At 38.1% G+C, this 13,810-nt stretch overlaps 1 protein-coding gene across 6 annotated transcripts in view; it reads left to right on the forward strand.

The window, feature by feature from the left end:
* LOC105493799 (WNK lysine deficient protein kinase 3) overlaps nucleotides 1–13,810 on the forward strand; it is a 172,225-nt gene extending 158,415 nt beyond the window's left edge. For 4 of the 6 annotated variants that reach the window (XM_071089345.1, XM_024796556.2, XM_071089343.1 and 1 more), the window contains exons 22-23: nucleotides 3,883–4,085; nucleotides 7,402–13,810. In XM_071089345.1, the coding sequence (XP_070945446.1) occupies nucleotides 3,883–4,085; nucleotides 7,402–7,728 (530 nt within the window). In that variant the 3' untranslated portion in view covers nucleotides 7,729–13,810. The remainder of the gene's footprint in view (nucleotides 1–3,882; nucleotides 4,086–7,401) is intronic. The other 2 variants (XM_071089346.1, XM_071089347.1) reach the window with 1 other exon arrangement.

Raw genomic sequence — 13,810 nt, forward strand, 5'->3', positions numbered from 1 at the left:
CATTGATTGGGTACTTTCTGGCTTGTGAGCTTTGAATTAAGTGGTCTTTTATATTATGATATGAATAACTTTTAGATGAAATCAATAAATAAATGATCCTGCCTTATGTAAACCATAGTTAGATACTGAATAACATTCAAATAGCATTTTTTTCCTTTTCATATGGCACATTGTTCTTGATAACTTTGTGTGTGTGTGTAGTTGTTCTTTCTATTGCCTGCTTAAGAGACACAGTCTCGCTTTGTCGCCCAGGCTGGAGTGCAGTGGTTGTTGCCCTAGCCCCTGTTTCATTTAAATACTTGTTTCAGTTTGTTAATTATTTTTTCCTCCACTTGTTGGCTATTGTGCCACTAGTGCAGCAGCCTTAACTTACTGCCAATTGAGTATTTAAGATAACTTGTTAGACCAGAGTTATACACAAGAAGAGTCCTAACATTGTATTTCCCTTACTGGAGAAATGTTCTTTTTCTCCCTCCCACCCAGAAATGTTCTTTTTTTTTTTTTTTTTTTTTTGAGATGGAATCTCACTCTGTCCCAGGCTGGAGTGCAATAGCATGATCTCAGCTCACTGCAACCTCCGCCACCCAGGTTCAAGCAATTCTCCTGCCTCAGCCTCCTGAGTAGCTGGGATTACAGGCACCCACTACCGTGGCCGCCTAATTTTGTATTTTTGGTAGAGACAGGGTTTCACCATGTTGGCCAAGCTGCTCTCAAACTCCTGACCTCAGGTGATCCACCCACCTTGGCCTCCCAAAATGATTGGATTACAGGCGTGAGCCACTGTGCCAGCCCCAGAAATTTTCTTAAATTAATGACATTTAGACCTAATCTCTCTGCAACAAATGTTTTAGAAACTGAAGGGATTGGGCGCAAAAATATTTCTAAGAGAAGATGGATAGGCAAAACTGTGGGCATTGATATGTTCCTGTTTCTGGCTATCTTCTCTTTTTAATCCCACCTGCTGACATTCTTCTAGGTTGAGAACACAGTCTATAAAAGCTTCAGCTCCAGAGTCTTCCCCAACTTTGTTGTGCTCTTTGCTCCCTCGCTGGAATAAGCAGAGAATTAGTTGAGTGTGCAAAGGAATAACAAGAAGAAATGATGCTTTTATTATAGACTGACTTTTGGGTCTCAGGATTTTATGTCCTAGAAAAATTGGGATTCCAACAAGTTGGTATGTCATTTTGATATATCATGGTTGCCCCACATTAGTAAATGTTGTTATAAAACTCTTGTATATGTGAATGTTCTGATTAATTCATTAAACTCTTCTTATACAACATTATTGTGTTTCCCTTTAATATTTAAGGCTGGGAGCAGTGACTCACACCTGTAATCCCAGCACTTTGGGAGGCAGAGGCAGGGAGATCACTTGAGGTCAGAGGATTGAGACCAGCCTGGCCAACATGGTGAAACCCATCTCTACCAAAAATACAAAAATTAGCCGGGCGTGGTAGCGCATGCCTTGATTCCAGCTACTCGGGAGGCTGAGGTGTGAGAATCGCTTGAACCCAGGAGGCAGAGGTTGCAGTGAGCCAGGATCGCGCCACTGCACTCCAGCTTGGGTGACAAAGCAAGACTCTGTCTAAAACAAACAAACAAAAAATCACCTTTGAATCTAAATTTTCAGTAGCACAGAGTTCATAGAAAATCACAGACTATGCATATGCAATCATTGAGATTGTCATGTTTCCCTTTTTAAGAAATATCTTCTTCCATTTCCTACTTTATTATATCAGTTGACATTTATTTTATTGTATTATTATTTTTTGAGACAGAGTCTTGCTCTGTTGCCCAGGCTGGAATACAATGGTGTGATCTCGGCACACTGCAACCTCCGCCTCCTGGGTTCAAGCAATTCTCCTGCCTCAGCCTCCCGAGTAGCTGGGATTACAGGCGTACCCCCACACCCAGCTAATTTTTGTATTTTTAGTAGAGATGGGGTTTCATCATGTTGGCCAGCCTGGTCTCGAACCCCTGACCTCAGGTGATCCACCCACCTCGGCAGTTGGCATTTATGATGGAGTACAACGTAAAGCCCACTGACCTGACAGTCAGGATATCTGGATTCTAGCCCCAGCATGTAACTCCAGTTGTTAATCTTCTGGGTCCCAGTTTCTCCGTCTATAAAACAGAGTGATACTTGTGTATATCACAGGCCTGTTATAAGTTTCAAAAAGTATTAATATGGAAGCTTCTTGCATTACCTCTTGCAATTTTTTTTGGTATTTTTTTGTGATTAAAAGAAGTACCATAACAAATGTGTAAGACATCTTCACATGCTTGTTAAATCCCTGGAACTGTTATTATGCTTAAATTCACAACTGTATTTCCTAAAATTAATTTTAGACCCACTCTGTTAAGTTTTTGGCTTATAATTCAGTCAGAGGAATTGGAAGTCTCTGAATATTTTCTATGAGAATGATATCGTAAGCATGAGTAATAGTACTCAATTATGATGTAAAGACTTAGTGTGATGTTCAGATTAGGAAAGTATACTTATGGAATTCTCTATAATTGATTTATTTCATTTATTTGAACATCTTATGCTCCACAACTCATGAGGTTCATCAAACCATCTGTGCCTTCATTTCTGCTATTCTGGATACACATTCATCTTTTTAAATCCTAGACAGAAATATCGGTAAAAAATAAAATAAGATTCTAGTTTTCTGAAGCTTCTTGAAAGTCAGTATGGTATATTGAAAAGATAGAGTGTCTTTGTCTAGGCTTTAGAGTTCCAGGCCTGTCTCTGCTGGTAATTAGTTGCAAGAACTTGGGCATGTCAATTTACTTATTCTGGGCCTTGTTTTCCCATTATAAAAGTGGCTTGCACTAGACCTTTTTTTTTGTTTTTAACATTCTGTGATTCTTTGTTAACTCTTCTAAGTATCCTATCTGAGGGAGCTGATGAAAAGATTAGAGTTTATACTAATTTTTATGAGTACTATTTATTACACTTGATTTTTTTTTTTTTTTTTTTTTTTTTGAGACGGAGTCTCGCCCTGTTGGCCAGGCTGGAGTGCAGTGGCCGGATCTCAGCTCACTGCAAGCTCCGCCTCCCGGGTTTACGCCATTCTCCTGCCTCAGCCTCCCGAGTAGCTGGGACTACAGGCGCCCGCCACCTCGCCTGGCTAGTTTTTTGTATTTTTTTTTTTAGTAGAGACGGGGTTTCACCGTGTTAGCCAGGATGGTCTCGATCTCCTGACCTCGTGATCCACCCGTCTCGGCCTCCCAAAGTGCTGGGATTACAGGCTTGAGCCACCGCGCCCGGCCGACACTTGATTTATACCTAAGGTAACCATATAATTTGCTGTCCAAACAAGAGGAAACTTTCTTTTTGTTTTTGTGTGTGTGTGGTTTTTTTTTTTTTTTTTTTTTTTTTAAGACGGAGTCTCACTCTGTCCCAGGCTGGAGTGCAATGGCATGATCTCAGCTCACTGCAACCTCCGCCTCCCAGGTTCAAGCTATTCTGCCTCAGCCTCCCGAATAGCTGGGATTACAGGCGCCCACTACCACGCCTGGCTAATTTTTGTATTTTTAGTAGAGATGAGGTTTCACCATGTTGGCCAGGCTGGTCTTGAACTCCTGACCTCGTGATCCACCTGCCTCAGCCTCCCAAAGTGTTGAGATTACAGGCGTGAGCCACTGCGCCCAGCCAAGAAGAAACTTTTGAGAGTGAAAGGGTGTACTGTTAGCAATTACTGCAGGACAACAGCTTTAAACCAGGATGTCTCAGGTAAACTAGAGTGTGTGTTCACCCTAATTGCACCCCATGTGTGGTTCTGTTAACGGCATTGTTGGCCAAAGAGCTATCTGATTATCAGTTTTAATTCCTTTTCATGGTTTCCCTGTTTTTTTTTTTTTTTTTTTTCCTTATAGATCCACTGTGTGTGGAGAGTAATGCAGCATCATGCCAACAGTCTCCAGCCAGTAAAAAAGGGATGTTCACAGATGACTTACACAAGCTGGTGGATGACTGGACAAAGGAAGCAGTAGGAAATTCTCTTATTAAGCCAAGTTTAAACCAACTTAAACAAAGTCAACACAAACTAGAGACAGAAAACTGGAACAAAGTATATGAAGTAAGTTGTTTATACCCGATTTACTTTATTTACAAGAACTAAAACCATAAAAATTGATGCACTTAGGCCTATAGTTACAGTCACTATGAGAGGGTGGTATGACTTGATAACATAGAGACTTTTATCGTTTTTTAGATTCATTATGTCTTTGAGCAAATTATATTTTAGACCATGAGTCAGTAAACTTTTGGGGGAAAGGAGCCAGTTAGTTAATATTTTAGGCTTTTCAAGCTATACTATTACAACTACTCAACTCTGTTACAGTGCAAAAGCAGCCATAGAGAATATATAACCAAATGGGCATGACTTTGTTCCACTAAAACCTTATTTACAAAAAGACGTGGTAGGCTGTGGTTCGCTGACCCTTGTTTTAGACTGTTCTGTTTAAAAAAAAAAAAAAAATCCAGCAAGGATCAAAGAAGAAAGCATCTGGAATGAAGGTTAATTCAGTACAGTGTTCCAAGAAGAGTTTGGGTTTTAAGGAAAAGTTTTCCTATGTTTCACATCAATATTCTTAGATCTGATAAGTTATTTGTTCATTATGAAAAAGAATTTTAAAGTTCTTTAAGCTAGAATATTATAGGAGGTGTTTTAAAGAAAAGATGCCTAGTTATTGCATGTGCCCTTAGTCAGGTGTACATGCAATGAAATGAAGAAAGATGCCCACAGTGCATTCTGGAGTAGGAAGAAGTCAGGCTTAGAGAACAGCATACATAGTATAATATAATTTATGCAAAATTATATACATTAGATATGCATAAATATGAAAAGCCATGAAAAATATGCTGGATGGTGGAATTTAGGCCTTATTTTACCTCGTACATTTCTGTGTTTTTGTATTTTTAAAGTAAGTGACTTTTTTTTTTCAAAATGAGTAAACCTATTAAAATGGAATCAGGGCTTAGAATTTTAACCCCTTTAATTGAAAGAGATTTATCTCTGTGTGTTATATTTGTGTACATGTATTTTTATACATATATCGTCATATAGTTTGTTAAAGGAATAATGCATTTATTGTTAATATTGAATAGAAATTTTCAAAATCCTCGATTTCCCAAATTAGTGAGCAGTATATCTCCTTGGGAGCTCTGTATATTTATCTTACTTGTGGCACCAATTTATACACAGATAGCATCACCATTGTGAAAATTGGAGGCCTTTAGAGGCAAATTTCAAGACATAAATGCATTTGTACTGCCAGTGAGAGAACCTCTGAGTACTGTGTGAATGGAGGCTTTTGTTGACTAGTTGGAGGGCTGTTTACTGGAGTATAATGGAGGATGTTTGGAGGAAGGGTGAGTAGAAAATGGTGTGTGAATAAAAGTAGTGAAGGTCATTTAACAGACTTGGGTTCTAATGTCAGCTCAGTCACTTACTAGTTGTGTGACTTTAGAAAAGTCATTTGATCTATCTCTGCCTCAGTTTTCATGTCTTTCAAACAGAATACCTGCCTTACAGGATTGGTATGAGGATTAAATGAGATAACACCTATGAAGCTGTACCTTTATAGGTGCTACATAGTAGGTACCCTATATATAGTAACTGTTTTTATATTTGTAGGTTCAGTTGGTTATATCTTTTGTGTGGCAAGCCCATCTCACTAATGCTCTGACATTTTACTGCTCTGTATCCTTACTTAGAAATACTTGTTTGCTTAACAGTTACGTACCAAGCCCTCCGCTAGACGTGGGTTTGGTGAGTAAAAACAAGTGTGATCCCTACCCTCATGGAATTTATGCTCTGCTAAGACAGTTAGACATAACAGAATTGCATATACAAATATAAAATTGCAACTGTAATAAGAACTACAAAAGAAAGATATAGGCTACAATAAGGGAAATTTGACCTCTTAAAGGAAAGTCAAGGAAAGCTTCACTGAGCAAGTGATGATTAAGCAGAGATCTGAAGGATGAATAGGTGTTAACTAGGTGAAAAGAGGAGGGAATAATGATTCCATTTGGAAAGGATCACATATGCAAAAGCCCTGTATGAGGAAAGGAGCATGAAGGGATTGAAAGTAGGCCAGTTTGGCTGAAGTGAAGTTAGTTAGCAAAGAGGAGTTAGTGCACAATGGATCTAAGGTAGATGGAGTCTTAAAAGTGTAATGATAAGGAACTTTGTATTTTTTGTTAGTTTGTTTGTTTGTTTTTATTTTTTTGAGATGGAGTTTCACTCTTGTTGCCCAGGCTGGAGTGCAATGGCGCGATCTCCACTCACTGCAACCTACGCCTCCCAGGTTCAACAATTCTCCTGCCTCAGCCTCCTGAGTAGCTGGGATTACAGGCGCTCACCACCATACCCGGCTAATTTTTGAGTTTTTAGTAGAGACAGGGTTTCATCATGTTGGCCAGGCTGGTCTCGAACTCCTGACCTCAGGTGATCCACCCGCCTTGGCCTCCCAAAGTGCTGGGATTACAGGCGTGAGCCACCGCGCCCAGCTGTCTGTATTTTAAGAAAGATGAATAGCCATTTAAGCCCTAGGGTTGACATGATCAGACTTGTTTTTTGAAAAAATGACTCTGACTCAAGCAAGAGAAAAGGATTATTTATTGGAGGTAAGGGTAGATGTTGGCAGACCAGTTAAGAGTTAGTCTTAACTGGTCTGGAAAATGGGAAAAGTTGAGTTGAAAAGAAGTGAACAGATTCCAAAAAATGCTTAAGAGATTAAATGGACAAGATTTGGTGATGGAATGGATGTATGGTGAAGGGGAGGTATGAAGGCTAGGTTTCTGGCTCACATAACTAGATACTATGCTAGTGTACCAATCACCGAGATGGGGAATGTGAGCAGTGTGCTTTGGTAGGGAAAGATCACACATTTGATTTCCACGCATTTGTTTCTGAGATGCCTTTGAAATATCCAAGAGAAAATGTATAACCTCTCCAATTTGTCTTCTTTAAAAAATCAGGTTATCTGTAAACTAATAATGTTCATTATATAATTTAATCAGTGCAGAAAAGTACAAATTTTAAAATATCACCTTCAAATCCCACCACCCAGAAATAATTTTCATTAACTTCAGATAAACATCATGTCAAATATCTTTCTATGTACATATGCATGGAAATAACTATAAAAATGTAAGGCAGGGAAGATGGCATTAATTAAGGTACATAATTATGGTTAGCACACGGAAAGGTACTCCAAAAATGGTAGTCCCTGATAGTAATAATAGGAATAGTATGCCAAAAAGACTAGGAAGGAATATTAATTTGTGCAGCAGCAATAGAAAAAAAAAGAATAGGAAGGAATATAGACTGATAAAAGCATATACCAAATAAACTGATCTTTTGTTTTTATTTTTGTTTTTGTTAGAACACTCCATCTACTATGGGCTACACATCAACATGGATTTCTTCTCTGTCCCAAATCCGTGGAGCTGTCCCAACTTCCTTGCCACAAGGACTCTCACTCCCTTCATTTCCTGGGCCATTATCATCATATGGAATGCCTCATGTTTGTCAGTATAATGCTGTGGGTGGGGCGGGGTATCCAGTACAGTGGGTAGGAATTTCAGGAACAACACAACAGTCTGTAGTAATTCCCACCCAATCGGGGGGACCATTCCAGCCAGGGAATATGCAGGCATTTCCAACTTCATCAGTGCAGAATCCTGCCACAATCCCTCCTGGTCCTAAATGAATCAGAGTAGATTATGATAAGGGAGGTTTTTTCAGAATTATTTTCAGGACACCTAAGATATTAAAGTTTCTTCTTCTTGGGTTCTGTCATATTTTCCCTCATTTGAGTTTACTTTAGACTATATATTTTTTGTTCCAGTGTGGTATTTGATACAGCTCATCATTCTGTAGAAATGTGCAGTTTGCACATAGAACACTGCACACAGAAATGTTTTTTCACTTCAAATTCTATCCTCTTTGATACTTGATTTTTTAAAAATACTGTTCAGAATGCTTTAATAAGCTCAGCTTGAGCATTACCATTTCCAGGACACTTTCCATGAATTGTTGAGAAGCTCCCCAGCCCCACCTTTTTTTTTTACTGCTGCTATCTGCAGCTGGATACTTTTCTTTAAAAATGTTTAAAAATTATTTAGATTGATTCTTCCCAAATGTGGATGAACTGAGACCCTCCATCAGCCAGAGTCTTATGGGATCTTCACATGTTTGTCTTAGGTTTACCTTTCACAGAAGGCAGGGTAACTTGCTGCAGGAAACATTTTGGTATATAAAATTAGAGTAACTTTTTTTTTTTTTTTTTTTTGAGACGGAGTCTCGCTCTGTCGCCCAGGCTGGAGTGCAGTGGCGCGATCTCGGCTCACTGCAAGCTCCGCCTCCCGGGTTCACGCCATTCTCCTGCCTCAGCCTCCCGAGTAGCTGGGACTACAGGCGCCCACAACCGCGCCCGGCTAATTTTTTGTATTTTTAGTAGAGACGGGGTTTCACTGTGGTCTCGATCTCCTGACCTTGTGATCCGCCCGCCTCGGCCTCCCAAAGTGCTGGGATTACAGGCGTGAGCCACCGCGCCCGGCTTTTTTTTTTTTTTTTTTTTTGAAATGGACTCTCTCTGTCGCCCAGGCTGGAGTGCAGTGGTGTGATCTCGGCTCACTGCTGCAACCTCTGCCTCCTGGGTTCAAGTGATTCTCCTGCCTCAGCCTCCTGAGTAGCTGAGACTACAGGCGCCAGCCACCATGCCTGGCTAATTTTTGTATTTTCAGTAGAGATGAGGTTTCACTATGTTGGCCAGACTGGTCTCGAACTCCTAACCTTGTGATCCGCCCTCCTTGGCCCCCCAAAAAATTACAATTTTGTCAACCAATACAGAACATGAGCCCTTTTTAAATTTGATTTCCCGTCATCACAGCAGTAGGATGAAGCCTTGTTTTGGATGAGACAGAGGGAAAGGAAAAAAACAGAACTGTAACAGTTCCTTGATTCTGCAGATACTGCTGTTGTTTTAGGATTTCAGTAATAATTCAAAGCAGCTGTCTCCTTGTTTCTCACATGCATACTACACATTGGTTTTGAACATCTGAGAGGTATTGGTTTGGCTTGCATTCTTTTGCAAAGCATATATTGCAGCTGATATGAATCTCATTTGGGGGGAATCCTTGTATTCCTAACAAGGGGGATTAAAGCTACACCTCAGTCCATTCTTCTGAAGTGAAATTTACTTGACACAGTAGGTTTTGAGACTTATATATGAAACACTGGCTTTACAGGGTTCTCAGAGATGTGGGATATACACTGTCCTGCAGTGAGATAGTAGACCCTAGAAGGATACTATTTAAGTTGTCCTTAGCTCTTTTTTTAATTACCATTTTTAGATGTTAGAATTTCTTTTTAGTATCTATAGTATCTTAGATGATTTTAGATCTTAAATGAGTTTGGCAGCCTCTTTAGAATCTGAGAGAGATCACTGTCAAGTTGCACTTTACTGGGTTTTATCCAGTTTTAGGAGGAGGGGAGGCAATGTCAAAATGTACACCTTTGGTTTTTAAGAAGGTTAACTATAATAATGTTAAAGGCTAGTCACAGGGTTACCTAATGCTCAGTCTGTGAAACCCAAATAGAATTCTTAAAATGGTATTTACCAACTAAGTATTCATGTTCAAATTACTTACCTTCCACTCTGAAGACTTCGAGGTCGTTTCTAAATACACATTTACCTAATTAGGAGTTCTGTCTACTAGTAAACATTCCAAATTGTTACCCAACATTACTGTTAACAGATTTTCCTCCGTATTCTTCTAAAAATTGTACCCCATGGGCTTGCCAGGTAATGAGGAAAACTTAATGGGTGTACTTTTTTTTTTTTTTTTTTTTGCACAGTCTACTTTGTGACATTCAGTACCTCTTTTCCAAAAAAAAAAAAAAAAGTGTCTTATGTTGCTTACCTGAGGATCACATCCATTATCAAGAAGATTCTGTCACTATAATTTGAGGCATCTAGGGCAGCATTTTGAGAATTGCTGTTGATAAGATCCACTGTTTCTTTTCATAGAACATGCTCTGTTTTGTATGAGTCTTTCCAAATGTTAAGTACAGATTCTTCAAATTTCTTGTACAGTATTGGTTTGCAATTTGAAGTGATTTTAGGACATTTGTGTAATGCAAATGCTTGCATTGCACTGTTTTCCATATGTATAAAAACAGTGCTCCTAAAATCCCTAATTCTTTAAAACTGCTTGTGTTTCATTATAAAAAGTTGGCTTTGTGTAATTACACTGAGACATACCACCTATAAAGTGAAAATACTGCAGATTTTAGGACCCCTTCTTCTCTAGTCACAATCATTTTAAACAGTGTACCCCAGGATGAAAAAAGCTCCATGGCTGACATGTACAATTACATGAATTAATGACTGCTCTACATCATATGTTCTGCCTTTGGCCACCACCTGTATTCCACATATAATTCATCATTCTTGTTTGCCTGCAGACTCTTGCAGTGCCTTGTAATATTTACAATCTTTTCAGGTTTTTGCTGGAAAGAAAAGTAGTCTTCCAAAGTTTGAAGATGGTGAATAGTGTACTGCTGTCTCCATGCTGACTGCAGTAACTGGGTTATCATATATGTTATGTATAACGTGTACATTTAAAAATACAGAAAAAAAAGTGAGCTTGTGCAGAAGTGGAGAAAACAATGTTATTCTCATCACTGTGGGGTTTTATTAAAATTATTTTTTCCCATGACTTACATGTTTGGTTCAGATTATAGTCACTTTGACTGTAAATACTGGCTAGTTTTCTATCCAGGGGTTTTGCATTATGTCATAATTTTGCTAAATCATGTAATAGTGCTATTTTCATCCTTGTCTGAGATACTTTTCTGCCCCAGAAATAATTAACTTGAGATAAAGCTCAGAAATTCCCTTCTTAACAAAGAGCCTACTATATAAAAAGGGCCTTCCTTTCCAAAAAACATACAAACCTTTCCTTTTCATTTTCCTTCTTGTAGAGGAGAAAATGGTTGTACTTAACCATCCTGCTTGTAAAGTTTATTCAGAGGATAGTCTGTATGTCCAGCCACCATGTTTACTTCTCAAAGTGCAAGTCTGATGAATAGTACTGTATCTCCATATGTGGCAATGTGAGCATTTCATCATGAAGTACCTGCTGCTATGTCTGTGAAGTTGGGTGTAACATCATAAGAATATGAAACCAGTATTGGTGTAAATCTAATGAAAATAACCCTATGTATATTTGTAGCAGTCTTGAATCACTATTTAAGGTAATTTGCTGTAATATAACAAATATTCATTCTGTTTTTCATCCCTTCCTTGCCAGTTTTATATCAAGCATGAATTCTAATGGTTTGACTGCAAAATTATCTGTGAAAGTTTAAAAGGCACTTTTCTGCTGTGATTTTTTGATTGAGCGTGGAGTGTTATGTACAGTTTGATGGGATGTATCATTTTAGAACCCCAGATTTAATTCTAGTCCAATTAATTTTGTTTAACTACCTCGTTTTCAGTGCTGTTTTGGGTGCACAAGTAAACACTGCCTGTGAAACTTGCTTTTTTGCCTTGATTCTCAGTATTCTTTCAGATTATAAATCTGGTCTGCCTCTTTTTCCCAGTGCTAGCCAACAGTTTGAGATGAGAGGGATCATCACTCTGCCACCAATCTGTGTTTAAGTGGACAGCCATGTGCTTCTGTGAAATATGCTTTGGGGATTTGGGGGTGGAGAGCAGAATAATAATTGAAATTGGTGGCAATATAGGACTTAGGTGTAGGAGTTAGTTATAAAATAAACAAATGGTAAGAAAGTACCTGAATTAGACAATCCAGTGCCTATAACTTTGCATTTTTTATTAGAGATGCATTTCTCGTCTGTGTGCCTAAAGGGCAATGGGTTGAAATTGCTTTAACTACCACAGTGAAATATTTGACAAATCCTTCAGCAATGGCCTATCATTCAACATATATTAGCACAGTGCTAGGTATTTGCAGTGATATTTGGTTACCTTAAAACGGCCAAATGCATTTAGTTGAAATGTAGTTGATAGTAAGGGTTTTATATAACTTTATCCAATCTCTAAAGTTTATGGAAGCATTGACTTCCTTCTTTGCTGTCTTTTCTGAGTGAAAATGATGCATTCCTTTTTTTTTTCCTTGAAAACTCAGCAAATGTTTGTAACCAGATGTTCCTTGTTTCACATGTTTACTGTGTAACACTACAGCATATTTAATATTGGTAAATACTGTATTTCAGTCATTATGCATAAGTACATTCCTGAGGTATATTTGCCATCATTTTGGGATTCAGTTATTTTATCTTGTTTGGGTCAGAAAAACTTGAACTATTTGAGGTAGTATGCAGGCCATTTTCTAGAATAGATTGTTTTTGGAATCTGTAGTTTATCAAGGACTTGTTCCACCCCTCCCTTTGTTTAGAAGAGGAATCAGAAAAGGGGGGTGGTGTGTAGAAAAGGCCTTTGATTTGATAGGTATAATTTCTAAGATTGAAATTTTTTAAAATGCAGATTGTAAGATAGTAACACTCAAACTTGATAAAATCCTTTGAATTGAAATTAGTATGAAATTTTTATGGAGCCAAATGCCTTCAGGTCACCCTGGAAATAGTCTTTGTATGTGAAAGATGAACACAAACATTGGTCAGGAACCCTGACAGCCAATATATGAAGGAGCCTGGGATAGTAACTAGGTTACACTAAAGTTATTTTCAACTAAGATAGCTAGACAAGTGTACAAACCAACAGCTCCTATTCTGGAAGGTTTTAATTAAAAAAATTCAAACAAGGCTAAAAGTCAAGCAAGAAGGGAAGAGAGAAACTGGGTTCTGAGAAAAAAATGTGCCATTGTAAACTAAACTCCTAAATGCGTGCTTGTCATCCTCTAGTTTTTTTTTTAAGTTGAATTTCTTTTCCACTATAACTCAAGATTTGAGATTGAGGTTTGTGGTCCAGAACATACCCTCAGCAGATATAGTGACTAACTGGAAAGTGCAGTTGTTCAAGGTCTGTCATGCTCAATCACCTAAAGCTATAATTTGTTTCATATATTAAGCATGTAGACCTAGTGCAGCATGGGAGCCACTCAGGAAGTTTATGCAATTAATAAACTTTCAGCATAATTTACTATGAAGTATGCAGAATTTCACCCTCTTCTCCACACTTAACATTTAGTTGTATATGTGAACTCTCCTTTCTTAATTGGGGAATGTAGCATTATATAGAATGTTGTTAAACTTAATTTTAATCCTTTTTGACATTAACCTTTTTTTTGGGTAAACCAAGTGATCTGCCTTTCAGCAACTGTCTGATTTTGGTTCTTTGAAACTGTGATTTTTATTTCATTTGTACCCAGCCATTGTAAGTATTTTGTTTTGTTTCCTGGAAATTCTGTTTTGAAACAGAAAATAAAGGCTGTGTTAAAATGAGTATGTTATCTTATTAAAATGCTGCCATAGTCACTGCAATCATCTGGCTAAAACTGGTTCTTCATTTACCAAATGTAATTTAGCAGATTTAGAACATTTAGTCCTGTAAACTATGCTGGCCTAAAAAAACTAACCAAGCTGCGTGTTACCTCTTGATTTACAGTTCCAACAAATTGAGTTGGACTTCATTTTCACACTTGTACTTGAGCCATAATTGTAACAGTCGCTCTTATTTACTGAACACATACTGTGTTAGCTAGGCTTTTACCTGCGATATTTTTAATTCACACAAAATCCTATAAGATAGGTCTGTTACTATTTCCACTTACAATGCAAATTTGAGGATCAGAGAGATTAAA

This window comes from Macaca nemestrina, chromosome X (genome assembly GCF_043159975.1).
Source record: "Macaca nemestrina isolate mMacNem1 chromosome X, mMacNem.hap1, whole genome shotgun sequence".
NCBI lineage: Eukaryota > Metazoa > Chordata > Mammalia > Primates > Cercopithecidae > Macaca > Macaca nemestrina.